Source organism: Dermochelys coriacea, chromosome 3 (genome assembly GCF_009764565.3).
Source record: "Dermochelys coriacea isolate rDerCor1 chromosome 3, rDerCor1.pri.v4, whole genome shotgun sequence".
NCBI lineage: Eukaryota > Metazoa > Chordata > Testudines > Dermochelyidae > Dermochelys > Dermochelys coriacea.
In genome coordinates this window covers 45,518,740-45,542,571 of record NC_050070.1, presented here as the reverse complement: position 1 = coordinate 45,542,571, position 23,832 = coordinate 45,518,740, and the positions used below count along the sequence as shown (strand labels likewise).

The following is a 23,832-nucleotide window of genomic DNA, read 5'->3' as shown; positions in this document are numbered from 1 at the left end:
CTGCCATGAAAGCAAAAGGCTAGATTTATATGGATGAAAAACTAGACTCTTCATTTGGCAGCTGGTACTGAGTGGTGCAGAGGGCCTCCTGCCAGGGGCTGAGCACCCTCAACTCCCACTGACTCTATGGGGCTCAGCATCATGCAGGGTTGGGACATGGAGCTATGCAGCTTGGCCTGGGGAGGAGTATGGTTGTAGCTCTTAGTCATATCTGAAGAGAGATTAAGTTTTTATCACCACTTGTAAGTTTTAAACCTTCAGAGGTAATTTACCCTTAATCCTATTAGCGCACTTTGTGGTCTGGATCCAAACCCTGTTGGTCCAAGTCCCAGCAGAGTCCAGTTCACTGGTTCACACTTCTCTAGACTGAGTCAGATTTGATTTAGTGTGGGATGTATGCCATGTGATCAGTCTGCTTGAACAGCCCTCGTAAGGCTTTGTTAATGAATACTGCATTACAATATAAAAGCTACTCTGAACACTACACCTGATTAGAAAGATGGAATAAGGCGACGCAATGGCCTTTGTATAAATGAGGGTCCACCTGTGTGGAGCTTATTGCAGGATCAGAACCTAAATTAGGTTAAACAAAAAGGTATGTGTGAATTATATTTAACAATCAGAGTGGAATCTGGGACCTTGAGAGTCTGGCAATGCTGGTTGAGACACAGAAAATACATCGCGTTAGAATAGATAGGAAATTCTGAGATTTTCAAAATATAAAGGTTATGTCTAGTATCTTATTATCAAGTGAAAGGCAACTTAACAATGGTTTAACTTCTCTTATATTATTAATGTTTTAAAAACATGTATCCATCACAAAATGTAGCTACAGAGTCACTTAACTGCCTTGCTACTATAAACCATGATCAGATGTTCAGGCTGGAGGTACCTAAACCAATCATGGAGTGAGGCAATTTCAAGACAATTTGCATAATTCCTGTGTGTTCCAAAGCTGCCTTGACATAGGCCCCTTGCAAATAGACTCATTTCCAGGTTGATTTCCCCCTGCAGGAAACTGGATTGGGTAAGTACTGCTTGTGTAAGTACAGGCACTTCTTTTTCAGCTCAGATTTCTTTCCCACTGCTCTGTTCCACTCCCCAGCTGTTCTGAGTGGAGCAGCCACCTGATATTAACATGCTTTTGTGTCTAAGTGTTAATTTGACTTCCCCTTCACTACTCCTGGGGAAGAGGGGATTGAAATTAACAAACTGTAAATGCTCTATCTCTTAATTGCATTCTGTTGTTCAAATTTGAACAGATGGAGGCAAAGAGGGCAGAGCTCAACCGATAAGTACAGTTTGCTCTCTGGTAGCATCAGTTTGCTGCTCAATGAAGCCTTGGGTGCGTGCAAGCAGGGTGTATGAGAACAAGAGGATCTAGGGCCTAGGAGAGGGGGTAGGGAAGAAGCAATTGGGTGTGTGTGGTTTCAGGCAGGCTGTTAGGAAACAGGAAAGAAGGGTATCAGCAGAGGAAAACACAGAAAGAATGAAAAGCAAATAGAGGCTGGGAGAGCCAAATTCTGTTGTCTTTACTCAGGCAAAATTTCTAGTGCTTGCAGTAGTCATTAATTTGGAAATTGTTGAGGAAAACATCCAATGGGGAGACTTGGGTAGGGACAGCCAATGATGCAAAAGACTCCACCACCCAACTGGCATGCGCTCTTTTGTTCATGGCCTCTATTTCACTGGTGTTTTTCTGATTCTCTGCTACAGAGTTAACCTTTGGGCCCGATAAGAGATTGAAAAATTGTTGCAAACCTGTTCCATAAATAATTAAACTTTGTCTCTAATAACTGAGTAATTCATTTACATTGCGTACAATGTGTCAAGTTTGCCCTCAGCCTTAAGGCTGGTCATCCTCAAGGGTTCCAGATCTTTTCCTTTGTGTCCTTGGAGAGGAGACTCGGCAGAATGCAAAGGCTGCCGTGAGATGAGCACTGTTAACAAAACTGAAAACTACTGAATGTATTGTAGGCTCAGTGCTGCCCCTTGGTGATATCTGAGATATCAGATGAGAAGTGAGACAAATGGGAACCACAGGGTGTGAGTGAAGCTATCCCTGCATAGGTGTCCTAAGTATTCTGCCACTTGGTGTTTATAGAAGTGGTAGGGACGGTGCATGCAGCTGCCTTTGCTTTAGCTGTAGATGTAGAACAGATTGGTGAAAAAGATGCAGAGTTACAGAGCAAGACCAAAAGGGTCAAAGCCCAGTCCCAAAGCCACATTTAAACATTGTTGGATCAGGTACTGGCTTATAGGTTGGGCGGCTGAGACTGGATAGCCTAGATCCCAGGAGGGGATTGATTGGCCTTTGGCTGGAGCCTGAAGGACTAAGTAGTTTATCCAAGTACAACCTACAGATCTGCTCAGGATATAAGGTCAAAGTGAGCGCTGAAGGCTGAGTTGAAAATTATTTTTTTTTCAATGTATTTAAATAATTTCACAGATACTTAAGCTCTACAGTTCTTCTTCAATCTAGAGACTTTTCCACTAGTGGGTGGCTGTAACACAGAGGACCATTTGTGGTTCACTACTGTGTTAGCAATTCTTGTCATGTTTGCTACTCCTAAAAGAATTCTGCACCCACCCCCCAAAAAAAATTCTGCCCTCCAAAAATAAAAATTTTGGCACACAATATTTTAAAATTCTACAAATTTTATTTGTCAATAAATAAATGTGGAGGCTCCAGCAGTGGGGAGCACTGGCTACTGGCTACAGGGAGGTAGAAGATTACTCTGCAGCCCCCCTGCCCTCCCTGGGACCTAGACTTGATGGTGAGGCTGCACTCAACCATGACACAGCGCAAGAGCTGGGCCTGCCCCAGAAACACCTTGGGGTCCAAGCCCCTCGACACCAAGTATGGGCAGGCAGGCTCAGCCTGGCAAGATCCAAGTGTGGTGGGATCCAGGTGTGGGGTGAGAGGGTTCTATGTGGGCAATCTGGGTGCGAATGGCTCAGTGGGAGATCTGAGGGCATACGGGGTCATTGGGGGGGTTCTGGGTACAGGGTCAATAGGACTCTGCAGGTGGATACAGGTGAAGGTAGCTGGGACTCAACGGGGGGTCTGCGTATGGGGGAATGGCGCTTAGCAGGGGGGTCTAGGTGCTTGGGGCTTGGTGGGGTGGGGGTCTGGGTGTGGGGGGGCTTGTCAGGGTGGTCCAGGTGCATAGGGGGTGTGGCTCCTCAGGGTGGCGGTTTGAGTGATGGGGATTTAGCTGGGGGTGGTCTGGGTGCAGGGGTTGGGGTCAGGAGCAGAGGGCTCGGTGTGGGGTTCTGGGTGCGGGGGGTGGAACTTGGTAGGGTGGAAGTTTGGGTGTGGGAGGGTTTAGGGGGGTTTCTGGATATGGGGGGTCTGGATGCAGGGGGGTTGGGACTCAGCAGGAGGACCACATGCAGGTGGGGCTCAGCAGGGTTGGGGGTTGGGTACAGGGGACTTAGTGGGCGGGGGTTCTGGGTATGGGGGGGTGAGGCTCATGGGAGGGGTCCAAATGCATGGGGGTTGGGTGGATGGGGGTGGGTGTGACCTGGCCCAGGCGTGAGCATCCTTTCCTTCTGTCCCTCCCCTCCCGCCCTTTCTGGGCATCCAAAAGGACGTGTCTGTGCTGCTGTGGAGGGGCATGTGAATGGTTTTGTGGCTTCCCTTTGCTTCCCCATCAGAAAGTCATTTTTTATCCAGGGAAGCAAAGAAATCTGTAGGAGACATGAATTCTGCATGCACACAGTGGTGCAGATTTCCCCCATCTGTAAAATTGATTATAGGGGAAAACCTGCTTAGGCAAAGATTGTAACTGGCTGAAATTAAGTTTTAGTTTTAGAAGCACATTCCTACTTTTGTTTGTTTGTAACCCTCTCTTAACCCTTTTTACTTCTACTTGGTATCACTTAACCTATGGGACTGATGTGTGGTAGGCACGCTGCTCGAGTCAGGGTGCTGAATCAGAGCTGCAAAATATACCAGGTTTCAGAGTAGCAGCCGTGTTAGTCTGTATTCACAAAAAGAAAAGGAGTACTTGTGGCACCTCAGAGACTAACAAATTTATTTGAGCGTAAACTTTCGTGAGCTACAGCGTCCGATGAAGTGAGTTGTAGCTCATGAAAGCTTATGCTCAAATAAATTTGTTAGTCTCTAAGGTGCCACAAGTACTCCTTTTCTTTTTGCAAAATATACCGACACTCAGGGGATTGCCTCCTTGTCTGCTAGCGGTTGGTGTCTGGGCTGTAAACCGTACCAGTAGAGCATTTAATGCACCCAGGGTTGTAGGGCAGGCGGTGGTATAACCACTTGCTGGTTTAGATTGCATCCCCAAATGTCACAGAGGCATAAAAACTGTCACTGCTGCCTTATTGCTAATAAATCATAATTTTAAAAAAGCAGATCAATAAGACAATGCCAGTTCAACATTAGCTCCATGATTCCCTATAAAACAGTTCACTCTTCCATTCAGTAAACAGACCGACGGTACTCTTTCTCCACTGAGCCCATATAGGGTTTGTATGACTCACGCCCAGATATTTGGGTCATGATTACCTCTCTCTTCCTCATGTGCATCTCCATTGCAAGACACTCAGCAATATTTATTGCATTGGCAGGTAAAATTCAAAATCCTCCCCCTTGAAATTAAATACTTCCTTTTTAAATAATTTTCCTTTGCTGTATTTGTCAGGCAACAAGAAATCTGAAAACATGGCTGGAAAACCCAAACTGCACTACGCTAAAGGAAGAGGTAAAATGGAATCTATCCGATGGCTGTTAGCAGCAGCTGGGGTTGAGGTTTGTATTTCTCATAAAGTGATCAGATTAATCAATGGTTGAAATGACTCTTCTATTTTGAAAATATGACTAATGACTAGTTGTTAGCACAATCTCCTAACACACAAGTGATTACACCAACGTGTACAAGAGTCACAAGAAGCTGGATGTAAATTCTGCATGTCAGTTGTCTATATATTACTTACACGGTCCTAATATTATTCAGCAAGGATATTAGTGAAACTGGCATTTCGTGTCCTGTAGAATGTATTCATTTCATTCTTTGCAATAACAGGGGTTTCTATTTCCAAGGAGAAACTATCCTTGGTTGTCGTCTTATTCAGAAAAATTAATCTGAAGAGATCTTGGAGTGTTGCTGCTGTTCAAAGTCAGGAATCTCTCCAGCTTCTTTTGAATGTTTGCTATTTGCAATTGTCTCTCATTTACTCTTGCTTTAAAGACCCAGTCACTCCATATGAATAACTTTGAAAAGCATTTTGTTTAGAGATAATTTTGTATACTTTTTGTCCAGATCCTCAAACTTGTATAAACTCTATAGCTCTCCCGAAGTCAACCAAACTACCTTGATTCACATCAAGCAAAAGTGTGGCATGATATGGCTTAATTTCTGTGCTGAATATTTGCTTACAATTATTGTTATTTCCTAGGAATTCATTTTCCTCTTTGGCTTTCTCAACGCTTCAAGTGAAAAATCTTCTTTATGACTTGCAGTGATGTATGTTACTGTGGGAGATAAGCTGCTAGAGAAGAAGTTATGGAGCAACAAAGATCCTATTCTCATTCAAATGTCTTTTATTTTTATTTTTGTTTTTATTTTTTAAATCAAGGCAAGAAACATAAAGGCAGAATTGTCTTTTGTAGTTTCTCAACATTTTCCATGTAGCATCAGCTGCTTTTTAAATAAAGTACCCAAAGGCAAATATCCACTAATTGTTCATTCATGATCCATGAAATATAACAATCAACGCCCTTTATTTCTGTTTTACAGTTTGAAGAAGAGTTTGTGGAAACAAAGGAAGACTTAGAAAAGTTACGCAAGGGTGAATCTAGGGCCTAGTCCAGACACAAACTTGCACTGATTTAAATTAGCCCTGGTCTACACTACAAGTTTAGGTCGAATTTAGCAGTATTAGATCGATTTAACCCTGCATCCATCCACACAATGAAGCCATTTTTGTCGACTTAATGGGCTCTTAAAATCGATTTCTGTACTCCTCCCTGACAAGGGGATTACGACTAAAATTGTCATCGCTGGGTTGAATTTGGGTTAGTGTGGATGCAATTCGACGGTATTGGCCTCCGGGAGCTTTCCCATAGTGCTCCATTGTGACCGCTCTGGACAGCACTCTGAACTCAGATGCACTGGCCAGGTAGACAGGAAAAGCCCTGCAAACTTTTGAATTTCATTTCCTGTTTGGCCAGCGTGGCAAGCTGATCAGCATAGGTGACCGTATAGATCTCATCAGAGGTCACAGAGGTGACTATGGAGTCCCAGAATCGCAAAAGAGCTCCGGCATGGACCGAACGGGAGGTACTGGATCTGATCACTGTATGGGGAGATGAATGCATGCAATCAGAACTCCATTCCAAAAGACGAAATGCCAAAATATTTGAAAAAATCTCCAAGAGCATGAAGGACAGAGGCTATCACAGGGACCTGCAGCAGTGCCGCGTGAAACTTAAGGAGCTCAGCTAAGCCTACCAAAAAAACCCAAGAAGAAAATGCCCGCTCGGGGTCAGAGCCCCAGACATGCCACTTCTATGATGAGCTGCATGCAATTCTAGGGGGTGCCCCTACAACTGCCCCACTCTTGTACGTGGATTCCTGCAAGGGAGTCTCACGCAACAGGGATCAGGATTTTGGGGATGAGGAAGATGAGGAGGAGGAGATAGCACACAGCAGACAAGCAGAGAAACCGCTCTCCCCAACAGCCAGGAATTGTTTATCACCCTGGAGACAGTACCCTCCCAACCCAGGCTCCTGGACCTTGAAGGCAGAGAAGGCACCTCTGGTGAGTGTACCTTTGTAAATATAATACATGCTTTAAAAGCAAGTGTGTTTAATGATTAATTTGTCCTGAAGACTTGGGATGATTTTGCAGCCAGTACAGCTACTGGAAAAGTCTGTTAACGTGTCTGGGGATGGAGCAGAAATCCTCCAGGGACATCTCAGTTGAAGCTCTCCTGGAGGTACTCCCAAAGCCTTTGCAAGAGGTTTCTGGGGAGGGCAGCCTTACTGCATCCTCCATCGTAGGACACTTTACCATGGCAGGCCAGTAGCACATAGTCTGGAATCATTGCATAAGAAAGCATGGCAGCGTGTGGTCCCGGTGTTTGCTGGCATTCAAGCAACATCCGTTTTTATCTATCAGCTGCAAATGTTTCAACGCTGCCACTAGCATCTCCATCCCAAAGGCTAGTGCAGACAAGAAGGCGAAAAAAACGCACTCATGATGAAATGTTCTCTGAGCTCATGCAGTCCACCCAAACTGAAAGAGCCCAGCAGAATGCATGGAGGCAGACAATGGCAGAATCCAGGAAAGCACAAAATGAACGCGAGGACAAGTGGCGGGATCAAGAGGAAAGGTGGCGGCAGCATGATGAAAGGAGGCAGGATGCAATGCTGAGGCTACTGGAGGATCAAACTGATATGCTCCGGTGTATAGTTGAGGTGCAGGAAAGGCACAGACCGCCACTGCAGCTCCTGTGTAACCAACCGCCCTCCTCTCCAAGTTCCATAGCCTCCTCATCCAGACGCCCAAGAATGCGGTCGGGTGCCCCTTCGGTCACCCAACCAGTCCACCCCAGAGGACTGCCCAAGCAACAGAAGGCTGGCATTCAATAAGTTTTGAAGTGCAGTGTGGCCTTGTCCTTCCTCCTTCCCGTGATGAATTAATAAAGAATGCATGAATTTGAAATAACAATGACTTTATTGCCTCTGCAAGTGGTGATTGAAGGAGGGAGGGGAGGGTGGTTGGCTTACAGGGAAGTAGAGTGAACTAAGGGGTGGGTTTTCATCAAGGAGAAACAAACAGAACTGTCACACTGTAGCCTGGTCAGCCATGAAACTGGTTTTCAAAGCTTTTCTCATGCGCAACACGCCCTGCTGTGCTCTTCTAACTGCCCTGGTGTCTGGCTGCAGTTGATTTGCCTCAACTTCCCACCCCGCCATAAACGTCTTCCCCCTTACTCTCACAGATATTGTGGAGCACACAGCAAGCAGTAATAACAATGGGAATATTGGTTTCGCTGAGGTCTGAGTCAGTAAACTTTGCCAGCGCACTTTTAAACATCCAAATGCACGTTCTACCACCATTTTGCACTTGCTCAGTCATAGTTGAACAGCTCCTGACTACTGTCCAGGGTGCCTGTGTACGGCTTCATGAGCCATGGCATTAAGGGGTAGGCTGGCTCCCCAAGGATAATTATAGGCATTTCAACTTCCCTAACAGTTATTTTCTGGTATGGAAAGTAAGTCCTTGCTGCAGCTGTTCATACAGACCAGAATTCCTGAAGATGAGAGCATCATGTATCTTTCCTGGCCATCCCATGCTGATGTAGGGGAAATGTCCCTTGTGATCCTCCAGTGATTGCAGCACCATTGAAAAGTACCCCTTTCGGTTTATGTACTGGTTGCCTTGGTGCTCCTGTCCCAAGGTAGGGATATGCGTTCCGTCTATGGCCCCACACAGTTAGGGAATCCCATTGCAGCAAAGCCATCTAGTTATGACCTGTACATTTCCCAGAGTCACTACCCTTGATAGCAGCAGCTCAGTGATTGCATTGGCTACTTGGATCCCAGCAGCCCCCACAGTAGATTTGCCCACTCCAAATTGATTCCCAACTGACCGGTAGCAGCTGTCTGGCGTTGCAAGCTTCCAGAGGGCTATCACCACTTGCTTGTGAACTGTGAGGGTTGCTCTCATCTTGGTATTCTTGCACTTCAGGGCAGGGGAAAGCAAGTCACAAAGTTCCATGAAAGTGCCCTTACGCATGCGAAAGTTTCGCAGCCACTAAGAATCATCCCAGACCTACAACCCTATGGGGTCCCACCAGTCTGTGCTTGTTTCCCGGGCCCAGAATTGGCATTCCATGGCATGAGCCTGCCCCATTGCCACCAGGATGTCCAAATTGCTGGGGCCCGTGCTTTGGGAAAAGTCTGTGTCCATGTCCTCATCACTCTCGTCACCGTGCTGCCATCGCCTCCTCACCTGCTTTTGCAGGGTCTGTTTCTGCATATACTGCATGATAATGAGCGAGGTGTTTACGATGCTCGCTCGTTACTGCCGTGGTGATCTGAGCAGGCTCCATGCTTGCCATGGTCTGGCGTCTGCAGGAGAGCAGAGTTGCAGGGGAAGCAGTGGTTGGATGACCAGTTTTGCAGACCGAGTGCACCATCTGCTGCCAGGACACAACAACTGAGTGGGCTGCATGCTTGCCGTGTTATGGTGAGACAAGAGCAGCCGAGCAGAGTGGCAGCGGAAACGGTGGATGATAACGGTTAGCAGTCCTACTGCACCGTCGCTGAAAGCAATATGGTGCCCGCGTGGAAAAAAAGCATGAAACTATTGTCTGCCATTGCTTTCACGGAGGGAGGGGTGACTGACAACATGAGGCAAAAACATTGTCGCGGGTGGTTTTGGGTACATCAGGCATTGGGAGCTTAACCCAGAATTCCAGTGGGTGGCAGAGACTGCGGGAACTGTGGGATAGCTACCCACAGTGCAACGTTCCAAAAGTCGACTCTAGCCTCAGTACTGGGGACGCACTCCACTGACTTAATGCGCTTAGTGGGGACAACACACAATCGGCTGTATAAAATCGCTTCCTAAAAATCAACTTCTATAAATTAGACATAATTTTGTAGTGTAGACATACCCTTAAAGATGCAGTTTTTAAACTGGTGCAAGTTTGTGTCTAGACCAGTGGTTCACAACCTGTGGGCCACTTACGGCCCAATCAGTACACAGCTGTGGCCCGTGTGACATCCTCAGTGCCGTAACTAGGGTGGGGCAGGAGGGGCACCTGCCCCAGCGGGTGCAAAAATGGGGTGGTGCGAGACCAGGCTCAGGTGTCAGCTCCCTCCTCCTACCCCAGTAGGATTGTGAATCCAATGACCCTGGCTGGAGCAGGCTCCCTGGCACTAGAACTGCAGGGGCAGGGTGGGCTGCCAAGCTGAACTACATACAGGTGAGATGGTGGACAGCAGGTGCTGAGAGGGAGATGCAGGGGGGCTAGGGCCACAGGGAGAGTGGGCCAGGGGCACTGGGAGGAGTGCAGGGAGCTATGGCTTCAGGCAGGGGGGTGCAGCCACTGCATGGGGGACAGACTCTAGGTGTCTGGGGCACAGTCTCTGGATGGGGGCTAGATACTGGGCACAGTCCCTGGGTGGGGGTGGGGGTGGGTTGAGTGCTGTGAGGTAGTCCTTGGGGGGGCTGGGGCAGGTGCATGGGGGGGGCCGTACCTGGGAGGGCCTTTTTGCCCTGGACAGGGCACCCTGTCTCTGGAGGGCAGGCATGTCTGCCATCCCAGTGTTTGGGGGCTTTGGATGATGGGGGAGCATTCCCTGGCTGTAGGGGCAGCCCTTGGGTGGGGGGTGCCCTGCACCAGGTAGGGCTCCCCATCTTTGCAGACAGGCTCCGCAGCCATGCTCTACAGGCGTTCAGCCCAGCTATGCTGCCAGCAGCAGAGCGGAAGTGAGAGTGGGATTATATCATGCCATGCCACCCTTTCAGTAAATTAATTAATTTTAACAGTTTGATGTTTTGACTTATTTTGCTAATTTAAAATGCTCTTGGTAGATATTTGCCAGTGTTGAAAAGAAAGGTACTATATCGATTTGCATGGTATTGCTGTCATTTTACAAATACTAAACCTTATTTTTTTTTGTAGATGTACAGGTTGTGTGTGTGTATGTGTGTGTGTGTGTATATATATATATATACTCGTTGATGTGGCCCACATAACAGAGAGAGCTGCACAGACAACCCACGTTGGTAAATAGGTTGAGAGCCACGGTCTGGACAGTCATATTTTAAGAACAACTTTCTTCTGTTTGGCTTAATCTGGATTGTCAATGGGAGGGGAGTTTTGTTCATGAGACAACTTCTCTAATGTGATATGGCCTGCGTGAGAGGTGTACTGCATATTCCTTCACTCTGACAATAGAAGCTTAGGATCTCTCTAATATAACTGGAAATGTCCATGTAAATTATAAGGTGTTTTCTCTCAGATCCATGCAATGATACAACAGTTTGTGAGGATTGAGTGACTTAACTTCTTTTCCTTTCCAAAGATGGAGCCCTGCTGTTTCAACAAGTGCCCATGGTGGAAATTGACGGGATGAAGATGGTGCAGACCAGAGCCATTCTCAGCTACATAGCAGGGAAACACAACCTCTATGGGAAGGACCTGAGGGAGAGAGCACTGTACTGTAACACGACCCTTATTAATATACACTATCTTTATTTGAACATTTGCCTGAAATAGATAAAGAAGAATACTGCTTTGAAATTTAACCCCCTTCTCCCCTGCATATATATTAAAATTATAAACCTTTCAAAACACCATTGATGTCTCAAACCCAGAGTTTTGATTCATGATCATTATCTAGCTGGTAGATTCATACGTTCCAAGGCCAGAAGAGACTATTGTGATCTTTTCTGACCTCCTGTATATCACAGGCTACAGAACCTCCCCAAATAATTCCTAGAGCACATCCTTTGGAAAAACATCCAATCTTGATTTAAAAAGTGCCAGTGATGGAGAATCCACCACAATCTTGGTAAATTGTTCCAATAGTTACTTACTCTCATTGTTAAAAATATTTACACCTTATTTCCAGTAAGAATTTGTCTAGCTTCAACTTCCAGCCATTGGATCATGTTGTACCTTTCTCTGCTAAATTGAAGAGCCCATAATTAAATACTTGTTCCCTATGACTGTTGATGAACATGAACAAATTGATGATGCTGTTAAGGCTCTCCACAGAGTTTCTTAAGTTGTATAGAGACCAGAAGCACGTTAAGTTCCTGAGGCAATTTCCAATCCTTAATGAGATAATAATAAAGGCCTCATATGCCTTGGTACTTACTTTGATTTCTTTCCCATTTAATGATAACGATTCAGAGAAGTTAATCTTTGGAGGAAGCCTGGGGTGTGTTTGTGCCTGTTGGCCCAATTTAAAAACAGCCAGTTTCAGCCGAAAACTTCTGTACACTTTAAAAATTACCATAGATTGTTGTTTGTACATATGCACTATACAATCTCCTAAAGCAAAACAATGTTCAGATACTCTGTTGCTTAGACAAGGACTTCATCGTATATAAGAATTCTAGTTTCGCAGCATTAGGAGGGGTTCTCAAACTTCATTGCACTGTGACCCCTTCTGACAAAAATTACTACACAACCCCAGGAGGTGGGGCCAAAGTCCTAGCCTGCCTGAGCCCCACTGTCCTGGGTGGTGGGGCCAAATCCCAAGCCCCATTGCCCTGGGTGGGTGGCCGAAGTCCAAGGGCTTCAGCCCCAGGCTGGGAGCTTGTAAGCTGAGCCCCACTACCCAGGGCTGAAGCCCTTGGGCTTTGGCTTCGACCCCAGGCCTCAGCAAGTCAAAGCTAGCCCTGGTGACCCCATTAAAATTGGGTCGTGACCCACTTTGGGGTCCTGACCCACAGTTTGAGAACTGCTGTGCTATAGCTTAATATGTGAGCAACGAAATTTTCCTTGTTCACCCCTCCTAACAAAGTCATAACAAAAACATCAGTATTGAGAGAACATATTAAGTGTGCTTTCTCCTGAAAATTAACTCAGTGGGAATCCTTTTATGGGGTCAATATTTGTGGCATCAATTATATACAAATAAGTGTGTTCATTTTACCAGGAAAGCCTTCCTTGCAACCCTCCCCTGGCTTGTGAACTCAGTTTCGGCTCTGACTCTTTCAACATCATTACCAACAAATTAACAATTCTGAAGGCTGTATTCTACCCTTGACTAGAATAGGATTGATCATGTAAATCTAAATTCCACCATTTGCTACCTGTTCAGCATTATTGTTGTCAAAAATCTAAGATGCTGATTTTCAAAATGTTCTGTAGAGCTCTACATATATAACCAGCAAGAGCTTTACAGAACATTTTGAGAATCACCTTTAGGTTTTATATATATCTCTTGCTGCTGCCTCTTTGTTTCCTGCTACTAAAAAAAAAAAATCTGCTAAAAATTGGAGCTTGTTGAAAGAGAGAAAACAAAGGGTGAAAACCTCTTCCAAAATTCCCATTTATTGTCAAAATTCAAAAAGTTTTTTTGACCAGCAGTGTAGCTGGTTGAAAAACAGTGAGGAAATTTTTCCTGTTTGTTTTTTTTTGAATTTCAGAATGTAAACAGCTTTTGAATAGCACAACTAAAAATACATAGATATGTTCCTAATATTACACTTCATGTAAACTATTGCTGTTCTTGCCACAGGGACAATCTCTCTTTCATAGCATGTTATTATATTATATTATTACTCATATTAACGAAGACTGAAAACCTCTAATCTAAAGTATTACTAATAGCACAGGTAAAGGTCAAGAGGTCAAATCAATTTTGTTGTAGTGCAATGGCTGAGTTAGCCTCCTGAGTACTGCTGCCATTGCACTACAATAAAATAACAAGCTGAATGGACAAAAGTCAAGTGTTCAGAAATAAATGGACTCCTCTAAATGGAAAATAAAAACCATTTGTTTCAGGATTGATATGTATGTGGAAGGAACAACAGATCTGATGGGAATGATCATATTTCTCCCTTTCCAACCGCCCGAGGCAAAGGAGAAGAATTTTGCCTTAATCATCTAGAGGGCCACAACCAGATACTTCCCAGTCTATGAAAAGGTAAGTGACAGTGAGGCAACAGTTCAGACATGACAGATCATAGAGAAGAACAATTTATACGATGGTGTTTGCTGAAATTTCCCTTGCATAGGAGGAAATGTTCACAGGGCAGGTGGAGTTGTAGGACGCCAGGACCGCTTGGGGACCTCTTAGAATGGGGGCCACCAAACAACCTGGTGCTGATTCTGGCATGGAGACCCCCCATTGACCTCAGTAGGACCACTCACAGAGTAGGATGAAATTCACTGTGAGCAGGGATGGCAGAATCCAGCTCTTCTAAAGTAGTTTAGACCATGGTAACACAGTGATATCGACTCTTCGCTAGCACCACAGTGGTCTATGCATGCACATCAATGGCTGGGATACAGTCCTGAGGGCATATATCAGGGTATATTTTTCCAAGAAGTTCATGTGTTTCTGCTGTTCTGAATTAAATATAGTTGTGATTCAGAAGTGTTAATAGCTAATCCTACAACATTTACTCAAGCAAAATTGTTATTTATTTGTATTTGTCATGGTTAGGGCCCTACCAAATTCATGGCTGTGAAAAATGTGTCACGGACCGTGAAATCTCGTCTCCCTCATGAAATCTGGCTATTGCAGGGGGGTCGTGATATTCCCACCCTTACTTCTGCACTGCCTTCAGAGCTGGGTGGCCAGAGGGCAGTGGCTGCTGGCTGGGCATCCAGCTTTGAAGGCAGAGCTCCCACCAGCAGGAGCATAGAAGCGAGGGTGGCATGGTATAGGGATCATCATTTGGGGGGGGCACGGCCAGCATTATGGGTGGGTGACCACTTAGGGTGCTGTGGTCTCCCCCCAACACACACACACACACACCCCGAGGCCCCTTTAACGTCCAAGTGCTGGAGAGGAGCAGGGCTGGAGGCGCCCTGGCTGGGGCCTCTTACCATGTGCCAGGCTCCAGCTGCTAGCCCCACCCAGGCTGTAGAGGGACAGGACTTCCTCTTCCCCTGCATGGGCTGCTCTTGGGGCTGGGTCAGACCTATCTCCAGCAGCAGGGCAGAAGTAAGGGTGGCAATACCATACTATTCCACCCTTGCTTCTGCGCTGCTGCTGGCAGTGAAGCTGCATTCAGAACTGGGCTCCCAGACAGCAGCCACCACTCTCCAGCTGCCCATCTCTGAAGGCAGCGCTGTCACCAGCAGCAGCTCAGAAGTAAGGGAGGCAATACCGTGAGCCCTCTACAATGGCCTTGCGCCACCCCCCACAATCCCTTTTTGGTCAGGACCTCCAGAGTTACAACACTGTGAAAATTCAGATTTAAAAAATCCTATGACTGAAATTTACCAAAATGGACTGTGAATTTGGTAGGGCCCTAGTTATGGTTACTAAAATTCCCATTGAAGTCACCTTGGGAGTAATGAGGAAATTTGAGTAAATTTTTCAGGATTTGGTACATGAGTTCTATCTCTTTATTTACTCTTGAGCTGTAGACAAATATACAGCCTTTTCTAAAATCTTTGGGCACTGTACAAAAGATGCACACAGCAGGAGTTCATGGAGAACTGATTGGAAGAGAGTTGTACAGGAAGTGTCACATGTAAAGCAGAAATGCCCAAGAGTGGATTTGTCAGTAAGAATGCAAAACCTCAATTATGCAGCTTCACATGATGTCTGCTCAGCAGAACCTCAGATTTGCACAAGCAAAATCAGTGTTCGCAATATGCAAGAAATTCAGTCATCACCATCCTCATCATTCTTCCTGCACCATGTGCTGCATACGTTCGAAGTCAAACAGCGCCAATCATCCATGTCCTGGGTTCACTTTTCCAGGTCTTTTTTACTGAGATGTAATAATGCCACTTCAGCTATTATGATGATACCAATGATGATGTGTCTCTAGGTTGGCCTCTCTCACTCTTGCCCGGAGTTGCCAAATAGTGCTTGTTTAGGTAACCTCCTTTTGGGCAAAGTTTCCCAAATAAGTCAAGCTCTTCTTCCTTACTGCTTGTATTGTTGTAGTTAGTTGTGCCCATTCTAGGATCTCTTCATTACTTATTTTTAGTCCATTTTACTTTGAATATGTCACACATACATCTGCACTGAACGATATTCAGTTTGCACTGGATGGACTCTTCTCCATTTGGAGGATCTTGCTTTCAAAGATCTTAAGTTTGTTTTAAGAAAAGGAGTACTTGTGGCACCTTAGAGACTAACAAATTTATTAGAGCATAAGCTTTCGTGAGCTACAGCTCACTTCATCGGATGCATTTGGTGGAAAAAACAGAGGAGAGATTTATATACACACACACAGAGAACATGAAACAATGGGTTTATCATACACACTGTAAGGAGAGTGATCACTTAAGATAAGCCATCACCAGCAGCAGGGGGGGGAAAGGAGGAAAACCTTTCATGGTGACAAGCAAGGTAGGCTAATTCCAGCAGTTAACAAGAATATCAGAGGAACAGTGGGGGGTGGGGTGGGAGGGAGAAATACCATGGGGAAATAGTTTTACTTTGTGTAATGACTCATCCATTCCCAGTCTCTATTCAAGCCTAAGTTAATTGTATCCAGTTTGCAAATTAATTCCAATTCAGCAGTCTCTCGTTGGAGTCTGTTTTTGAAGCTTTTTTGTTGAAGTATAGCCACTCTTAGGTCTGTGATCGAGTGACCAGAGAGATTGAAGTGTTCTCCAACTGGTTTTTGAATGTTATAATTCTTGACGTCTGATTTGTGTCCATTCATTCTTTTACGTAGAGACTGTCCAGTTTGGCCAATGTACATGGCAGAGGGGCATTGCTGGCACATATCACATTGGTAGATGCACAGGTGAACGAGCCTCTGATAGTGTGGCTGATGTGATTAGGCCCTATGATGGTATCCCCTGAATAGATATGTGGACAGAGTTGGCAACGGGCTTTGTTGCAAGGATAGGTTCCTGGGTTAGTGGTTCTGTTGTGTGGTGTGTGGTTGCTGGTGAGTATTTGCTTCAGATTGGGGGGCTGTCTGTTGGCAAGGACTGGTCTGTCTCCCAAGATCTGTGAGAGTGATGGGTCGTCCTTCAGGATAGGTTGTAGATCCTTGATAATGCGTTGGAGAGGTTTTAGTTGGGGGCTGAAGGTGATGGCTAGTGGCGTTCTGTTGTTTTCTTTGTTGGGCCTGTCCTGTAGTAGGTGACTTCTGGGTACTCTTCTGGCTCTGTCAATCTGTTTCTTCACTTCAGCAGGTGGGTATTGTAGTTGTAGGAATGCATGATAGAGATCTTGTAGGTGTTTGTCTCTGTCTGAGGGGTTGGAGCAAATGCGGTTATATCGTAGCGCTTGGCTGTAGACAATGGATCGAGTGGTATGATCTGGATGAAAGCTAGAGGCATGTAGGTAGAAATAGCGGTCAGTAGGTTTCCGATATAGGGTGGTGTTTATGTGACCATCGCTTATTAGCACCGTAGTGTCCAGGAAGTGGATCTCTTGTGTGGACTGGTCCAGGCTGAGGTTGATGGTGGGATGGAAATTGTTGAAATCATGGTGGAATTCCTCAAGAGCTTCTTTTCCATGGGTCCAGATGATGAAGATGTCATCAATGTAGCGCAAGTAGAGTAGGGGCATTAGGGGACGAGAGCTGAGGAAGCGTTGTTCTAAGTCAGCCATAAAAATGTTGGCATACTGTGGGGCCATGCGGGTACCCATCGCAGTGTCGCTGATTTGAAGGTATACATTGTCACCAAACGTGAAATAGTTATGGGTGAGGACAAAGTCACAAAGTTCAGCCACCAGGTTAGCCGTGACAGTATCGGGGATACTGTTCCTGACGGCTTGTAGTCCATCTTTGTGTGGAATGTTGGTGTAGAGGGCTTCTACATCCATAGTGGCTAGGATGGTGTTTTTAGGAAGATCACCAATGGACTGTAGTTTCCTCAGGAAGTCAGTGGTGTCTCGAAGATAGCTGGGAGTGCTGGTAACGAAGGGCCTGAGGAGGGAGTCTACATAGCCAGACAATCCTGCTGTCAGGGTGCCAATGCCTGAGATGATGGGGCGTCCAGGATTTCCAGGTTTATGGATCTTGGGTAGCAGATAGAATACCCCAGGTCGGGGTTCTAGGGGTGTGTCTGTGCGGATTTGTTCTTGTGCTTTTTCAGGGAGTTTCTTGAGCAAATGCTGTAGTTTCTTTTGGTAACTCTCAGTGGGATCAGAGGGTAATGGCTTGTAGAAAGTGGTGTTGGAGAGCTGCCTAGTAGCCTCTTGTTCATACTCCGACCTATTCATGATGACGACAGCACCTCCTTTGTCAGCCTTTTTGATTATGATGTCAGAGTTGTTTCTGAGGCTGTGGATGGCACTGTGTTCTGCATGGCTGAGGTTATGGGGTAAGTGATGCTGCTTTTCCACGATTTCAGCTCGTGCACGTCGGCGGAAGCACTCTATGTAGAAATCCAGGCTGCTGTTTCGACCTTCAGGAGGAGTCCACCCAGAATCCTTCTCTACACCAACATTCCACACAAAGATGGACTACAAGCCGTCAGGAACAGTATCCCCGATACTGTCACGGCTAACCTGGTGGCTGAACTTTGTGACTTTGTCCTCACCCATAACTATTTCACGTTTGGTGACAATGAATACCTTCAAATCAGCGACACTGCGATGGGTACCCGCATGGCCCCACAGTATGCCAACATTTTTATGGCTGACTTAGAACAATGCTTCCTCAGCTCTCGTCCCCTAATGCCCCTACTCTACTTGCGCTACATTGATGACATCTTCATCATCTGGACCCATGGAAAAGAAGCTCTTGAGGAATTCCACCATGATTTCAACAATTTCCATCCCACCATCAACCTCAGCCTGGACCAGTCCACACAAGAGATCCACTTCCTGGACACTACGGTGCTAATAAGCGATGGTCACATAAACACCACCCTATATCGGAAACCTACTGACCGCTATTCCTACCTACATGCCTCTAGCTTTCATCCAGATCATACCACTCGATCCATTGTCTACAGCCAAGCGCTACGATATAACTGCATTTGCTCCAACCCCTCAGACAGAGACAAACACCTACAAGATCTCTATCATGCATTCCTACAACTACAATACCCACCTGCTGAAGTGAAGAAACAGATTGACAGAGCCAGAAGAGTACCCAGAAGTCACCTACTACAGGACAGGCCCAACAAAGAAAACAACAGAACGCCACTAGCCATCACATTCAGCCCCCAACTAAAACCTCTCCAACGCATCATCAAGGATCTACAAACTATCCTGAAGGACGAGCCATCACTCTCACAGATCTTGGGAGACAGACCAGTCCTTGCTTACAGACAGCCCCCCAATCTGAAGCAAATACTCACCAGCAACCACACACCACACAACAGAACCACTAACCCAGGAACCTATCCTTGCAACAAAGCCCGTTGCCAACTCTGTCCACATATCTATTCAGGGGATACCATCATAGGGCCTAATCACATCAGCCACACTATCAGAGGCTCGTTCACCTGCGCATCTACCAATGTGATATGTGCCAGCAATGTCCCTCTGCCATGTACATTGGCCAAACTGGACAGTCTCTACGTAAAAGAATGAATGGACACAAATCAGACGTCAAGAATTATAACATTCAAAAACCAGTTGGAGAACACTTCAATCTCTCTGGTCACTCGATCACAGATCTTAGAGTGGCTATACTTCAATAAAAAAGCTTCAAAAACAGACTCCAACGAGAGACTGCTGAATTGGAATTAATTTGCAAACTGGATACAATTAACTTAGGCTTGAATAGAGACTGGGAATGGATGAGTCATTACACAAAGTAAAACTATTTCCCCATGGTATTTCTCCCTCCCACCCCACCCCCCACTGTTCCTCTGATATTCTTGTTAACTGCTGGAATTAGCCTACCTTGCTTGTCACCATGAAAGGTTTTCCTCCTTTCCCCCCCCTGCTGCTGGTGATGGCTTATCTTAAGTGATCACTCTCCTTACAGTGTGTATGATAAACCCATTGTTTCATGTTCTCTGTGTGTGTGTATATAAATCTCTCCTCTGTTTTTTCCACCAAATGCATCCGATGAAGTGAGTTGTAGCTCACGAAAGCTTATGCTCTAATAAATTTGTTAGTCTCTAAGGTGCCACAAGTACTCCTTTTCTTTTTGCGAATACAGACTAACACGGCTGCTACTCTGAAACCTACGTTTGTTTTGTTAACCACATTGGACTTGAGACTTTCAAATACAGCACTTGCTTAACCTATTCTGGATTCTATTTCAAACACAGTCACCAGTACTGGGAGTGATACTGCCTGGATTAGTCAACTTATTGACTGTTTTTAAGGCTTCACCTTCCAAGTACAGAAAATCATTGTAGGTAAATTAATTTTCATAACTTCCATCTTTGATTTAGTGATAAGACCTGTTTGCTTGGCAGAACTTGCAAGACCATCTGTCTTTGGCTGTCTATCTTCAGCTGTCTCATTTAGAAGACAGATGTCATCTGCAAAGTCTAAATCTCCAAGCTTGCCATTTATCCATGCAGTGCTCATTTCCATACTGTGACAATCTGTTACTTAAATTCAATAGCAATTCCAAACAAGATGAGGGACAAGGTATTACTTTGTCTGAGACCAATGTTAACATTAAAACAGTCTGTTAGCTCCTGGTTTATCTTTGCTTCACACTGAGTGTTTTGATACAAGTTTTAAATAATTTTGATGATTTTGTTGGAGACTCCATAGATTCATACTATTTACTATGGTGGTTCTCTAGCTACACTATCAAATGTTTTTTTTGGAAATCTACAAAATCAGGCTATTTCTTAACCATTTCTACAAATAATCCTTCTGTTTGCACCATTGCCATGAATCTCCTTCTTGGGGACTGAAGTCCTGCAATTATCCTGACCTAGGAGAGATTATACACTGAATCGTGGACCCAATTTAAATTAAATGGCTTTGCATTCTGATTGCCCACAATCCTCTACTTATCATCTCAGACCTCTTGCTTGGACTAGTCCTGACAAATCCATATCTAACCAAGTAAGTAAGCTATTTCCCATTTGTACCCCTTACACCTCTCTGTTTTCTCATCTTCCATAGGTTTTAAAGGACCATAGCCAGCAGTTTCTTGTTGGTAATCAATTTAGCTGGGCGGATGTCCATCTGCTTGAGGCCATTTTAATGGCAGAAGAGTGCAAGCCTGATATACTCTCCCCATACCCTCAGTTACAGGTAACTGAATCACCTGATCTCACCAAGGAACAAACACTTATATTCAGACTATGTTGTCCAATGTAAAGTATTGATGTTTAAGCCCTTGGAGCCACTGGAGCACTTGAGCTCTCATTATTCTCAGTGGGAGATGCTGTGGAAAGAGTTGAGCTGCTCAGAACATTTTCAGCAAAAAAACACGGCATTGAAGCCAAAATGCTTAACAGAGATGTTTCAATTTTGATGAAGACAGTTTTTTAGAGGGAGACACTCTCATGCACTGGCCTGGGATGTGGAAGACCCAGGTTCAAGTCCTTGCTCTGATCAACTCAAAGCAGAGCAAGGACTTGAACCTGGGTCTTCTAGGTCCTAGGCTGGTGCCCAAATCACCATGCTGTTGCTCCCCAAATTGAAAACAGACATTAACATAATTTCATTTGTGTGAACACCTTAGAAAGGTTACAATCGGGAACAAAACAAATTTTGAAATTTTGAAAGTTGCCACAAAAAGGAACGGTCATCCTCTGGCCAGCTCTAGTACTGACCTCTTCTGGAAATCTGGCCACAAATAGCTACCAATTGTTTTGTTTTGTGTGTTTTTTTTGCTCATGCAAATTTTTTGTTAAATACATTGTGAATTTTAATCTATGAAGTTGAATGTCATTTCCTTAATCTGAAAGGCTTTTTACTGCTTCTTCTTTTAGGCTTTTAAAGGAAGAATAAGCAACATGCCCACAATTAAGAAATTCTTGCAGCCTGATAGCCAAAGGAAATCACCAGCAGATGACGAGCTCATTGCACAGGTGAAGAAAATATTCAACATCTAATCACTATGTGGCTACTAAAAATCACTGCACCAACAGTATAGTAGCTCATCCAGGCTTAATATAGCTGTAAACTTCACATAACTCAAACATTTAATGGCCTGAGCTATACAGGAAGTCAGATTAGATGATAATGGGCTCTTCTTGGCTTTAGTCTGTGAAACTGGATTTTGAAAGTTTTTAGCAAGACATGTTAAATGCTAGCATGCAGAAACATAACACTTTAAAAGTGTCACTGCAATAGCTATAACTAGATTACAATGTATTGTACACTAGGGTAACTTGTTAAATCTTGTAATTGGAAGATACATTTACTTGAAATAAAACACTCATTGCTTTCTGTTGGAGTTCATTTATTAGTAACAGATGTAGGTTAGTACGTACAGCTGTACCTCTTGAAGTGCTTTAGAAAAGTGGGTGTGCTTGATCCCTGATTTCCTCTCTATTTTCCTACCCGCTGGACCACGCTACCTCCATTAGTATTTCATGGCAGTTGGATTTTGATCACACTGGTGCTCCCAGTTGCCAATGTCCTTGAAAGCTTTTAATACCTTTTCTGTTGCGTGAAGTACTTCCCATACACAAGGAAATATGTTGAGCTCAGAACTCTATAGTAATTGGTATTTTATAAGCAGAAATGAAAAACCATTTGAATCTCTGAAGTTTTCAAAATTTGGGTTAAATTCTCATTTTAAATGTTTTGTTCGCAAATATACCAAACTTATTAAATACAACACATGACTGAGTCGCAAAGGAAGCTGGCAGATGTTTATGCTCTTCTTTTACCACATTCCTAGCCCATCATGAGGCAACTCTAAGGGGAGATGAGTGACTGGAGGAACAGCCAGCCATGCTGCATATTGTCCTTGACTCCTCACCTTGCCAAGGTGGGCGAGGGGAGGATGTTACTATTTCCCAATGAGCTCAGTTCCCCACTGCTAGTCCATTTTGAAGAGATGGTGGGTGAAGGGAGAGATGTGATGGCTGCTGGCCTCTGAAGTATTAGTATCACCTTGTGACAGCAACATCCCTTGAAGAGGGAAGAAGCCAGTGCACGTGTCTGGTCAGTTGATCTCCAATTAGGCTTAAGAGAGCACCTGGGCTCTAGAGGGAGGAAGGGGCAGATGAGGGCTGTCTGAACACAGGAGAAACAGAAGGTACAGAAGAGAGTTGCCCTGGGAAAACCTGCAAAAGCTATGCAGCCCCTCCCTGGAAGGAGGAAGGAATGGGCAGGAAGCAGCAGAGGGTGAAGCCTGCTGAGCTTCCTGAACCAGAATACCATGGCCTGAGAGGGCTGCAGTCTGAGAGCAGCCAAGGGAGATGCCTGCTGATTCTGAGTGGGAGAGCTGAAGCCAGAGGGGGCTGAAAGCTGAGGGGAGGCATAATGAGATATGCGAGTGTGACACCTAGACGTGAGCGTGGGGAGAGATGCTGGAGCTTTCCTTTGTAATAAACTAACCCTGCAAGGGCTATTCCTACTCAGGTTGTTGGGACTATTTCTGGGAAACCTAAGGCAAGTGCACAGTTATGCTGTGACCGGACACTGCAGAGCACCGCAGGTGGCTGCCCTATGACACTTGCTACAAGAGATTTCCCTAGGCCTGACAAGAATCATTAAGGGGCGTATCACCTATGGCTGAAAGCCATTTAGACAAGCCCAAAGTGCACTCAGTATCCTTTCAGCAACTACAGTTGAGCCTTGGCTAATTTCAATAAGTTCCAGTCTGCCAGTGACCTCTTTAATGAGTACAGGAAACATAAAGGGGTTGGTTTTATTTCTTTGCTGGTGGTCTTTTCAAGAGGGTTAGATCTGACTGATTACTCTGCTACAGTTTCCTCTGCATATACTGGAGTGCAGCTAAATGTACCATGTAAATAAAATGAAAAAAACAAGGACTTTTGGGGGGACTTTTTGGACTAGCTCCTCTTGCTACTCCAAGGGCTAACTTTGTAACTGTACAAGAGACAAATCTTGTTGATTGACCGTGGGCTAGATCCATAGAGGAACTTAACACCTTTAAACCTCCCCAAAAGCTGCTGCCGATGCTGGAGGTGCCCTAAATTTCTGCTGGCAAAGTCCCCTAGGTGCCCATTGCTGGATAACACCTAACTGATAATCAGTTTGATGATTCTCAAACTACACCTTCACTGCCTATCTATTCAGAGCATCTTCCCAAAACACACCCATGAGCAACCTA

General features: G+C 45.0%; 1 protein-coding gene and 1 long non-coding RNA gene across 2 annotated transcripts; one reads left to right on the top strand and one right to left on the bottom strand.

Moving 5' to 3' along the window:
• Positions 1–1,013: 1,013 nt before the first annotated feature.
• LOC119853014 (glutathione S-transferase-like) lies at positions 1,014–21,974 on the top strand. Its single transcript, XM_043510363.1, is given in 7 exon segments — positions 1,014–1,042; positions 4,668–4,774; positions 5,763–5,814; positions 11,070–11,202; positions 13,505–13,646; positions 20,700–20,831; positions 21,515–21,974. Coding segments are annotated over 6 exon segments (669 nt in total). The 5' UTR covers positions 1,014–1,042; positions 4,668–4,687; the 3' UTR covers positions 21,638–21,974.
• On the bottom strand, positions 11,950–13,508 carry LOC122459254. The gene is made up of 2 exons (XR_006279799.1): positions 12,920–13,508; positions 11,950–12,872 (listed from the first exon to the last, which is right to left on the bottom strand). It is a non-coding gene; the product is annotated as an uncharacterized LOC122459254 (long non-coding RNA).
• Positions 21,975–23,832: the final 1,858 nt, after the last annotated feature.